Source organism: Nerophis lumbriciformis, linkage group LG22, assembly GCF_033978685.3.
Source record: "Nerophis lumbriciformis linkage group LG22, RoL_Nlum_v2.1, whole genome shotgun sequence".
In the NCBI taxonomy this organism is placed as follows: Eukaryota; Metazoa; Chordata; class Actinopteri; order Syngnathiformes; family Syngnathidae; genus Nerophis; species Nerophis lumbriciformis.
In genome coordinates this window covers 15,190,179-15,203,108 of record NC_084569.2, presented here as the reverse complement: position 1 = coordinate 15,203,108, position 12,930 = coordinate 15,190,179, and the positions used below count along the sequence as shown (strand labels likewise).

Genomic DNA, 12,930 nt, shown 5'->3' with positions numbered 1-12,930 from the left:
CGAAAGTTGCTAAAAGTTAGGATGCTAAGTGTTCACATATGTCAAGTATGAAGTTATATGACTGGGGGGTAAACAATTGAAACATTTGCCAAAGAAAAATGGTTGCATGTTGCATGCACCAAGGTATGACTCCAAGGTGTACGGCTGCAAAATTAGCTAAAATAAAATTCAAAATTAGCATAAAAAGTTTACATGCTAGCAGCTGACTAACAAGAGAAAGGAGCATTTCGACCAATTTGTTGAGAAATGTGGGATATGTCGAAGATTGTATATTGCCCATTTAATTTCAATGGGGAAAACATCCTGGTAATTTTGATACTGAATACATGTTGGCTTCAATGTCCAGGGTGAGTGGGGTGTCTGGATGGTGGTACGGTTCAAATACGATGAGAAATGTGGGAATTGTGCAAGTTTGAAAATTGGCCCATTCATTTTCAATGGGAAAAAATGTCCCGGAAAAACTGGAATTCCTGGTAATCTCTGAGTTTTGGAAGGATATAAAAAATGGTTGCTATGGTGTCCCGATTGAGCTAACATTTTGATACCTAAATGGTTCTGATCGAATGGAAACTGAGGGAGAAGAAGGCCGTCAAAAAACAATGCTGGAAGAATTATAAATAGATTAATTTTTGGTATAGAATATAATACGTGTGAATGCTAAAACTTGAAGACTAGAGCTCTTGCGAGCTACAAAACACAAAACGAGTGAAGTTGGCACGTGTAATTAGTAAATAAAAACAGAATACAATGATTTACAAATCTATTTCAACTTATATTCAATTGAATAGACTGCAAAGACAAGATACTTAATGTTCAAACTGAGAAACTTTTTTTTTTTTTTGCAAATAATCATTCACTTAGAATTTAATGGCAGCAACTCATTGCAAAAAAGTTGTCACAGGGGCATTTTTACCACTGTGTTACATGGCCTTTCCTTTTAACAACACTTAGTAAACGTTTGGGAACTGAGGAGACCCATTTTTGAAGCTTTTCAGGTGGAATTATTTCCCATTCTTGCTTGATGTACAGCTTAAGTTCAACAGTCCAGGGTCTCGGTTGTGGTATTTTACGCTTCATAATGTGCCACACATTTTCAATGGGAGACAGGTCTGGACTACAGGCAGGCCAGTCTAGTACCCGCACTCTTTTATTATGAAGCCACGCTGTTGTAATACGTGGCTTGGCATTGTCTTGCTGAAATAAGCAGGGTCGTCCATGATAACGTTGCTCGAATGGCAACATATGTTGCTCCAAAACCTGTGTGTACCTTTCAGCATTAATGGTGCCTTCACAGATGTGTAAGTTACCCTTGCCTTGGTCACTAATACACCCCCATACCATCACAGATGCTGGCTTTTGAACTTTGCTCATATAACAATCTGGATGGTTCTTTTCCTCTTTGGTCCAGAGGACACAACGTCCACAGTTTCCAAAAACAATTAGAAATGTGGACTCGTCAGACCACAGAACACTTTTCCACTTTGCATCAGTCTAGCGAAGCCGGTGGCGTTTCTGGGTGTTGTTGATAAACGGCTTTCGCTTTGCATAGTAGAGTTTTAACTTGCACTTACAGGTGTCGCGACGGACTGCAGTTACTGACAGTGGTTTTCTGAAGTGTTCCTGAGCCCATGTGGTGATATCCTTTACACTACCTGAGGGATCAAAGGTCCGTAATATCATCTCTTACGTGCAGTGATTTATCCAGATTCTCTGAACTGTTTGATGATATTACAGACCATAGATGGTGAAATCCATAAATTCCTTGCAATAGCTGGTTGAGAAATGTTGTTCTTATTAAACTGTGGGACAATTTGCTCACGCATTTGTTCACAAAGTGGTGACCCTCGCCCCATCCTTGTTTGTGAATGACTGAGCATTTCATGGAAGCTGCTTTTATACCCAACCATGGCACCCACCTGTTCCCAATTAGCCTGTTCACCTGTGGGATGTTCCAAATAAGTGTTTGATGAGCATTCCTCAACTTTCTCAGTCTTTTTTGCCACTTGTGCCAGCTTTTTTAAAACATGTTGCAGGCATCAAATTCCAAATGAGCTAATATTTGCAAAAAGTAACAAATATTTCCAGTTCGAACGTTAAAAATATCTTGTCTTTGAAGTCTATGCAATCGAATATAGGTTGAAAAGGATTTGCAAATCATTGTATTTTGTTTTTATTTACAATTTACACAACATGCCAACTTCACTGGTTTGGGGGTGTATATTTACTGATATTTATCAGCTTTATACTGATACCCTGACAAACCTGTCTGATGTATAAAAAAAAAAAGGAAGCTACATTTGCATTTAAACTAAAGATTTTTCTTGATTGTGTTTAATGGAATGGTTCAAGCTTTAAAGGGGCTATTTGCAACATTTACACAGATGCCTACAGCGTCCCAACTTTCTAATTTATTTTACACAGTATATCCCGCCTTCTTACTGATTCTCGTACGTAATGCACGGACATTAGCTTTAGCTGTTGTTTGCTAACAATAGCAATTTGGATAGCTCGCATGAGCTGTCATTTGATGTGTATTCTGTCATAACAACAACATGACTGCAAATTGTTTGTTGCTTCTCTTGGACTGCTTTTGTATGTGTGCTCACACTCCTTACGTGTACGTGTTGACGAGACAGGGAGAATGACAGCCGTAAACACCAATCATTTTATTCAAACTGGAAAAAAATTGCATTACATACCCTTTGTAATTGTGAAAAATATAATTGTCAAACAAATGTGTTCTATTAAACTACTAAGTGGCCTAGTGGTTAGAGTGTCCGCCCTGAGATCGGTAGGTTGTGAGTTCAAACCCCGGCCGGGTCAAACCAAAGACTATAAAAATGGTACCCATTACCTCCCTGCTTGGCACTCAGCATCAAGGGTTGGAATTGGGGGTTAAATCACCAAAAATGATTCCCGGGCGCGGCAACCGCTGCTGCCCACTGCTCCCCTCACCTCCCAGGGGGTGATCAAGGGTGATGGGTCAAATGCAGAGAATAATCTCGCCACACCTAGAGTGTGTGTGTGACAATCATTGGTACTTTAACTTTTTAACTTTTAATGGTAACATAAGCTAGCCGGTAGTGGTCTTGTTATATTTTTTGCTTTGAAAAATGTTACTGTCAGGAAATTGCAAACAGCACCTTTAAGTTTCAGGTGGCTTTTAAAACATACCCCCCCCCCCCCCCCCCCCCCAAATTATTGCCAGATTCCAGATGAAACGACTAGAGCAGGGGTGCTCACACTTTTTCTGCAGGCAAGCTACTTTTCAATTGATCAAGTCGTGGGAATCTACCTCATTCATATATATAATTTATATTTACTTATTTATGAAACATATGTTTTTGTTAACAAGTTAAAGGTGTTTAATGATAATACAAGCATGTTTAACACATATAGTTAATATTGTTAATAAATTAAAGGTGTTTAATGACAATACAAGAATGTTTAACACATAGTTAATATTGTTAACAAGTTAAAGGTGTTTAAAGATAATACAAGCATGTTTAACACTTATAGTTAATATTGGTAATAAGTTAAAGGTGTTTAAAGATAATACAAGCATGTTTAACACATATAGTTAATATTGTTAATAAGTTAAAGGTGTTTAAAGATAATACAAGCATGTTTAACACATATAGTTAACATTGTTAATAAGTTAAAAGTGTTTAGAGATAATACAAGCATGTTTAACACATATAGATTCCTTTTTTTCATGAAGACAAGAATATAAGTTGGTGTATTACCTGATTGTGATGACTTGCATTGATTGGAATCAGACAGTAGTGCTGATAAGGTCCGCATTTTCGAATGGAGGAGAAAAAAAGTCCTAATTTCTGTCCAATACCACATGAAAGTGGTTGGTTTTTGGCATCTTATTTGTCCAGCTTCCGTACTCCTTTGTATACACTTTACAAGAAATACATTGTCGGCAAACTCCGTAGCTTGCTAGCTTGTGCACGCCAGCTTTCTGAGACTCTTATTTTGGTAGCGCAGGCAGGATGAAGTAGCGCTTTTATTGTGCAACTGTGCAGTCGGTCTTTGGAGTTTTGACGACAGGTACGGCGCCAGAGTCTGTTGAAATAAAGTGTTTCTCGCCTTCCAGTCGGTAATTTTAATGAGCTGGCAGCAGCCAGCGTCATCTCAGAAGACCCTCGGGTGCCGTGAATGTCAATCAAGTGACGAAAGTGACGTCATAGTGAAGATTTATGATCGCTCATTTTTAGGACTATTTTTTTAATGGCTGGCTGGTGATCGACTGACACACCCTCCGAGATCGACCGGTAGCTCGCGATCGACGTAATGAGCACCCCAGGACTAGAGGAATTAGACCTCAGCGGTTCCGCTATATTTTACTCGACTCTTGGTATAAATGTATTTTGGTCCCCCATTGACCCAATATAACTGTTTTCCCTTGGAATATTTTCTAAAAAAAAAGATGCTTATCGTTGTGGTTCTAGTTCATTTGTATATGCATGCATACCAACATGTGACACTAAGTCTCTTCTCCCCAATTGAAGTTAGAGCTTTTCCTTCTGTCACTCACACACATCGGTGACCAGGGAGACAATTTTATAGTTAGTTTCCAAAAACAAGTCTTGAAAAGGATGGACCATTTATATTTTTATACCTATATTCAAGATTCACAAGTCTTTATTATTGTCATTATGCGAATATAACGGAACTTGGGATGAAGCTCGCAATAAAATTAAATAATGCGAAAAATTTAAAAACAACTCCAAATAGAACATTTTAAATATAGCACTTAGATGAAAGGTGTTAAGTCATGAACGGGGGGGATATATGGCATAGTATTGGGTTGGTGACATAATCAGAGTATCCAGTAGCAGCATGAGTGATGACAAAACAGCTAATGCATAAATAAAAGCAGTAGCACAAAAGAGAAAGGAGAAATTCGGGTCTATAAAGTATTTAGAAATGAGATAGTGACACAAACGTCAGTTGTGGTTCCACCCAAACTAACTCCGATTTATTTTGCAGTCTTCTGGCAGCTGATTTATGGCAGCAGGTTGGAGCCCAGTGGGAGAAAGAGAATGAGGATGACCTCAAGGACAAGATGGACTTTCTCCTCACTCCCCCTCTCTTTTACCCATCAGGAGGTAAGTAGAACAGAGATCCTTATAACATTATTATCAGCTCATCCACATGTGGCACACTCGGGATACAAGTTGCTGCCTTAAATTATATTTATTTATGGCTGTCCATGGTTATAGCACAGTAAAAGGATGCAAGTGCAACTGCTTAGTTTTTAGTTTTTATGTGCAAGTGGACATAGACGTGTACATCCCCCGGGGCGTTCAATCAAACAAGCGTGAAAAGGAACATAGTCATTACAGCTTCTTAGGTTAAATATATGTGTGTGTGTGCGTGCGTGCGAGTGAGCTTAGCTTGTGCAAATACAACCTCTGCCTGGGGACAGGAAAGGAAAAGCTCTCTTCTAGTTTTTTGGGTCTTTTTCTTTCTTACCATCATAAATCTGCTGGGCCTCCCAGTGAGCAGAGGTCACTCTGTTCAACACAGAAAGGCAACTAGAAAAGGGCTTGTTTTGTCTTGCCCCTATGTGTACTCCTATGATTTATTCCTGTTTTCTTTCAGTCCAATTTCCCCGTCTTATTTTTGGACTAATACAAATGACAGAAACTAAAATTAAATTCCAATCTACCGGTACATTTATACACGATTTACTATATCATCATTGTTCAATGTATGCATTGAAAATGTTACAGTGGGAGATTATTTAAAGGTCCCAAATGTAATAATGTCATGTCAAGTCATCATTAAATGGCCCTCATATGTCAAAAGGCATTAATAAATCATGTTCTTTTCGAATACCTTTATAACTGATAACGGTGGTTCAGCTCATTTCAAAATGAGATTTACAGCCCCGAAATATTGTTATTGTTTTCATTTCAATGCCCCGCCCTCCACCGTTTGACCAATTAGAAAGTCTGTGAATGTGTCACATCCAGGTTGCCAGTTACGTACTGACCTCTTCGTCAAGCTACTGCCACTGGTAAAGTTACTAAACATGTCAGACTAAAAGGAGTCGTTACGATTCTCAGCTTATTCATGTCAAAGCCAGGAACAAAACGAGGATTTGTTTTGTGGATGACTTTGAAAAATGGAGACGATTGAAGGCAGAGAAGATTCTTTCATCTGACGGAAAACTTGCTAATTTCCCCCTTGATATGTAAGTCGGGGCAGCACGGTGGAAGAGGGGTTAGTGCATCTGCCTCACAATACGAAGGTCCTGAGTAGTCTTGGGTTCAATCCCGGGCTCGGGATCTTTCTGTGTGGAGTTTGCATGTTCTCCCCGTGACTGCGTGGGTTCCCTCCGGGTACTCCGGCTTCCTCCCACCTCCAAAGACATGCACCTGGGGATAAGTTGATTGGCAACACTAAATTGGCCCTAGTGTGTGGATGTGAGTGTGAATGTTGTCTGTCTATCTGTGTTGGCCCTGCGATGAGGTGGCGACTTGTCCAGGGTGTACCCCGCCTTCCGCCCGATTGTAGCTGAGATAGGCTCCTGCGCCCCCCGCGACCCCAAAAGGGAATAAGCGGTAGAAATTGGATGGATGGATATGTAAGTCAGGCATTTACGTTTTCTTATTACTTGTGGAAATGGACATTTTGTATGTAAAATATATTTTCCAATACAGTCTATGATCTTGTCTAACAAAGCTAGTATGCTCGTGCAACGAATGCTTAGGAGCGAAGCATCATCACACTAGTGTAATGCTTTCTTAGCATGCTAGCCCGGTCAATGACACGTCGACATATAGGCTAACGGGGGAAATATATGCCCGTTAGTCTGTATGTCGATGTGTATTCCCACTGACATATATTTTCGACAAATAAAACCTATGTGGATATGGGTAGTGTCAGTGCCTATTTCGATCTCAATATGCTGATACATGGAGGAAATGTGTTCCAATATTAGCACGGCTACATACTTTTGTGTTGACTTCAAATAAAGTTACATTAATGTAATGCATGTTATTGCATTTAAATTCATACAATTAAAATACTGACATTCAGTAATCAAAAATATCAGGTTCACAGAGGATTCTACTGATTTAAAAAGAAATCTATTGCGACATGACTTCTTAGTAAAAGTAATTACAGTCCGCTAGCAGCACCACCTGTTATTTTTTTTGTACTTGAGGGTGATAAAAGCAGGTGTCTATTTGAGGTTCAGCGTTTATTCAAGTGAACTGGAATAGCAGCAAATATTAGAACGGGCCGCTATTACAGAAACATGGTTTTGCTGATCCTAATATAGAATGCAGTCATTAAACAGGAACTTCTCTTTTTTAGGAATTTTGCCAATCGTTCACAATCATTATGAGGGACAAGAACACGCATGTCTTTTTTCGGGGGGGATTTTAAAGATAATAAAAAACACTTGGAATATGTGGCTAATGAGAGTCACCGTTGTAGCCTTCAAAGTGTCAGGAACTTGCATAGCTGCGGGAGTTGTGACCCCAAGATGCAGGAGACAGGAGGGTGATGTGGAAGTAAGAGTCCTTTATTATACTCAACACAAGAGAGGAGCAGTCATGCTTGCAGCAAAAAGTCCGTAACATAATCAATCCTCGAGCACTGAGGAACAGGCGAGGCAAGCATAAAAAGCAGCCTGATTGGCAACTGCAACCAGGTGTGCCAGCCTGCCAATCAGGGACAGGTGAGGGAAACGAGCGCTCAGAAAGACGTGCAGGAAGTGGAACAAAAATAAGAGCGCTGACAGGAAATAAACACAAACTAAGGAAACATAACCAGACGTGAAGTGACAGATCGTCACACAAAGTCCTCTAAAACAACTTAAAAACCCTCCATGAATGTTTTATGTACACACTGCAAGTTTATATGTATAATGCAGTAACAGACACGTTCATAACAATATGTACAATATTTACCTTATTTTAGTCATTTTAATCATTGCCGGAACTAATACCTCGGCGCATTTATCTCCGTCGACTTCTGGCAACAAATGTGTGTTCGTACTTCCAGACCCAAAGGCGTGTGTCTTATAATCATCCAATCCAATCCACTTTATTTGTATAGCACATTTAAACAACAAAAATGTTTCCAAAGTGCTGCACAACAATATTAAAAACAATGTTAAAATATTTTCCTTAGCTCCACCAATGACTGAATAAAAACAAAAAATAAATAAATATAAAAACAATATAAAATAAATATGATTAAAATGATTTTAAAGGGTAAAACCAATTAAAACAATAAATTAAAGTTAAAAAACACAAAGGACCACACAACTCACGTAGTGTTAAAAGCCAGAGAATAAAAGTGGGTCTTAAGAAGAGACTTAAAACACTGCACTGTGGGAGCAGTTCGAACATGGAGGGGCAGAGTGTTCCAGAGCTTAGGGCCGACCACAGAGAAGGCCCTGTCTCCCCTGGTTTTAAGTCTCGTCTTGGGCACCATGAGCTGGAGCTGGCTCTTGGACCTCAGAGCGCGCACAGGAGTGTAAATTTGGATGAGGTCCGAGATATAATGAGGTGCCAGTCCATGCAAATCTTTAAAAGCAAACAGCAAGATTTTAAAATCAATTCTAAAATGAACAGGGAGCCAGTGCAAATTCTCAAGAATTGGGGTTATATGCTTGCGTTTCCTGGCCCCTGTTAAAAGTCGTGCTGCCGCGTTCTGGACTAACTGCAACCGTGAGAGAGCTTTTTGGCTAATGCCAACATAAAGTGCATTGCAGTAGTCCAGGCGACTTGAAATAAAAGCATGCACGACTTGTTCAAAAAGGTTGAAAGATAAAAACGGTTTTACCTTTGCTAAAAGACGAAGATGATAAAATCACGATTTTAAAACGCCATTGACTTGTTTGTCAAGTTTAAAGTTACTGTCTATAATCATGGCAGATTCGGTAACAAACAACGAAGATTACTTTCTTTTTTTTGACAAATGAGGATTCACACACTTATAGTAGGATGAGTTACTGCTTGTAGAAGCCAACTCAAAGGAAAAGTGAGACGTTGGAGCAGACAAAAGCCGAGAGAGTAAGGTGAAAGTAACTCGAAGCTGCAAAATGTGAAATTTTAAGCCGTGCTATTTCTACATAAATTAATCAATTTAAGTTTTTTTTTATATAGCCCTTAATCACAAGTGTCTCAAAGGGCTGCACAAGCCACAACGACATCCTCTGCTCAGATCCCACATCAGTGCAAGAAAAAACTCAACCCAATGGGAACAACGAGAAACCTTGAAAGAGACTAAGTGTTCATTTAGTTGCAGTAGAGTGCTTACCCAAATAAACCGGAAAAAACATCCTCAGCCAGCTGGACCAAACAGACGACTTTCCATCGAGTGAGTCACACTTTATCACACATTTACAGGCTTGTCTGACAAGCCTGTAAATGTGTGTTAGTCATGTATGATGTCTTTTTGTTATTTTTTTTTGTGTGATGTGTAATGTCTAGTGTTTAAATGTACGGCAGTGACAATGAATTTCCCCAAGGGGACCAATAAATCTAATCTAATCTTATATTGATCATGATGCACGCAGCACATTATGTGTGTATCATGACAGACAGCATACGCTGTCTAGCTAGCTATGTACAAACAAAATATGAAATGTGGGCTAATACTTTACATATACTGGGATATGGTTAGTGCATGTGCCTCACAATACGAAGGTCCTGAGTAGTCCTGGGTTCGATCCTGCGCTCGGGATCTTTCTGCGTGGAGTTTGCATGTTCTCCCCGTGACTGCGTGGGTTCCCTCCGAGTACTCCGGCTTCCTCCCACCTCCAAAGACATGCACCTGGGGATAGGTTGATTGGCAACACTAAATTGGCCCTAGTGGGTGAATGTGAGTGTGAATGTTGTCGGTCTATCTGTGTTGGCCCTGCGATGAGGTGGATGATTGTTCATGTATTTCAGTCAGTACATATTGGTGTCTTATCGCATAGTGTTGTGCATTACAAATTCAAACGTGTTTCGTGCTGACATAGAAGCCCGCTTATATCTTTTCGTAGTTAGCTTTTACAGCTAATACCGTAGCATGCCGATGTGTTACTACGCTAGAAACAGAGTTCCTCAGTGTTCGCTCTTACAATAACAATGTCGCCACAGTTTGGTTATTACAAAGGTTACGGAACGTAAATTGAGTATTGTTGATGGTTTTTGAATGCATTTTTAAAGTGATTTAGAGGTAGAATTGATTGCTCCCATTAATGGCATTGCTAGCCACCAAGAATGAGCCAATTTGTACACGTTAGAATGATTATGAATGGTATGCAAAATTCCCAAAAAGTGCAGTTCCCCTTTAAGTAAGTCGGTTTTCATGAGTACATGTTTACGTTTTAGACTTATATTTTATGGAAGAGTTAAAAAACAAAGATGGTCTCTCTCTACCCATACAGTGGAGCGTCCAAATTTGGGTTGTAGAGAGTTGGTGCTAAGGAACCTGATGCGACTTGTGCCTGCTTTGAGCCACGACCTGACCGACTGGCTAGTTCCCACTCGAATCAAGACCTCCCAGCTGCTTTCAGTTCTGCTGCTCCATGCTGAGGACCACAGCACCCAGCACCTCCAGCCTCTCCTGGCCATCCTCTACCGGGCTTGTACCGACCCTGAGAGGGATGTGGTCACCAATGTGAGTCTTGACAAGAGTCAACACGCATTTGGTTAATCAATGAGTCATTTTTTTGGACTTTCTGTCTGCTCTCCACTAGTGCCTAGCTGCTGCAAAATTGTTGGGCACCTTTGTCCCACCTGAGGCTTTCCTCAAGCTCGTCCTGGATCATGTGAGCGCCCCATCCTCCCCATCCTACCCTTGGTCTGCCCTCATGGTGCTGTGTGCAATGCTGGGAGGATGCCCCAAACCTCTTCTAAAACCACATATTCAACACATTGCCAACACGCTGGTCCAGCCTGACGTCTGCCAGGGATATCAACAGGTCAGTTTGACTTAAATTATGGTTTACTTATTTTTTTGTTATTCCTCTGAGAGTACTTACTTACAGCCAGAACAACCATTTCATTATTCAGTGTGGGGCATTAAGAAAAATGTCAACATGTTACCTGCCTCATACACCAGCTGTTTAAATTCAAGTCTTATTTGGTGATTTTGGCAGCGTCATAAAAGGTCTGTCAGCTTGCCCCGGTGTACAAGAGCGTTCTTATTTTTGGCAGTGAGCCCGCAGCAGCGGTACTGTATATTTCTTGCCTTCCTCGCTAGTAAATGTTTCATGATAAGACGCTTCATCTTTTAAAGCGCAGCCTGGGTTCAAAAGTGTATTTTTCAATGGCACCTCTGTACACCACAAGTTCAGCGGGTTTGCTATTGAGGAAATCTGCAAAAAAAAAGCTGACCTGGCAAAAGGGGCTTGACCGACCACATCAACTCTAATATTTCAAGTCTGTGATCATCATGTTTGTGCTCACATGCAGATGGAAAATCTGCTTGCATTTGTTTTACCTCTGGAGTGGAGAAAAAAAGATAAGGCTGGCTTTGTTGTCTGTCTTAAAATAACAGACGTCCAGTGGAAAAAACTCATCCAATCTGGAACAGACTTTTCCCAACTTCCTTTTCCATAAGTTTCCCTTTTTGTGTTCCTTGCTCTAGAGCAACACACCCGTCCAAATGAGACCTGTAGGAATGTCTTCCCTCAGATGGCAAATAACAAAATCCACAAATTTTGCCCCCTGCTCTGACCTCTTTCTGTGTACAAAGCAGTACACAGTGTTTTTGTTTTGTTTATAGCCCTGTGTATGTCATCTTTTATTCTACCCTACTGCCAAGCTTTACATAGAATCCCACCCCACGCCCCTGAAACGTCAACGCCAGCTTGGTCAAGGCCGATGATAAATGAGGAGCAGCGCTTGACCCACTTTTGTCTTCCCATGTCGCTCTCGTTTGGGGTCAACAAGAGGGCGACTTAACAGGACAGGATGGTCACAGATGGAGGGAGACCTCTATTTCCTCTCAGTTTGGATGTCCACCGGTCTCCCTCTTAGCTTGTGTTGCCGTGTAGGAGCACCTGTGACATTGTGCAGGAAGAAGGGAATAATAGACCCTTGTAAAGTGTTTGGATCAGAATAACAGAATTTGAGACAGATTAATAACCCCCACATCCTTTTAAATAGTCAAAAGCATGTATCGCCACATTTTCTCACTTTTTTTAAACCCCAAAAACTAACTATTACTTACAATTTCTCATGTTTTACAATGAGATGGTATATCAAAACCTGGTCTGTGACAACATTATCCTCATGTCAGTTATGTTTGCATTGCTGTTTGTTTGTCAATGATTAGGATAGCACAAAAACTAGGGATGTCATGATCCTATATCAGCAAAAACTGATGATATTGGTTTGCATTATTTTCATCCATCCATCTATTTTCTACCGCTTGTCTCTCTCGGGGTCACAGTGTGATATCCCAGTTGCGCTTGGGCGGAAGGCAGGGTACACTCTGGACAAATCGCCACCTCATCGCAGGGCCAACACAGATAGACAGACAAGCATTCACACTCACATTCACACATGAGAGCCAATTTAGATTTGCCAATCAGCCTATCCCCAAGTGCATGTCTTTAAGATCTCCAATATAATCTCCGATACAAGCAGTCCTGCAGTGTGTTTACTTGTGCAAAGCGCGACAGCCAGTTATCAACTACGGTAATAGTTCTCCAAGAAGCACACAATGTTGGTATTTTCTTGTATTTTACTGAAGATTTACGAAAGGTAAACATGGTAGGCTTTAGGCTGCTAGAAGCTAGCAACTACACAAAAGCTAAGCACATGATAGCGCACAAACTAGACATACGTAATAATAAGGGTCCTTATTTGATCAATATTGCAGTCTAAAACAAATTTGTCAATATGAACAAATAGCACATAGTTATAGTTGCATATTATGTACCCAAGGCAGAAAGTA

General features: G+C 40.4%; 1 protein-coding gene across 1 annotated transcript in view; it reads left to right on the top strand.

Moving 5' to 3' along the window:
* Positions 1–12,930, top strand: part of LOC133615524 (dynein axonemal assembly factor 5-like) — a 61,559-nt gene that overhangs the window by 8,637 nt on the left and 39,992 nt on the right. Inside the window, exons 4-6 of the mRNA XM_061974166.1 lie at positions 5,002–5,120; positions 10,412–10,644; positions 10,724–10,948. Coding sequence (XP_061830150.1) covers positions 5,002–5,120; positions 10,412–10,644; positions 10,724–10,948 — 577 coding nt within the window. The remainder of the gene's footprint in view (positions 1–5,001; positions 5,121–10,411; positions 10,645–10,723; positions 10,949–12,930) is intronic.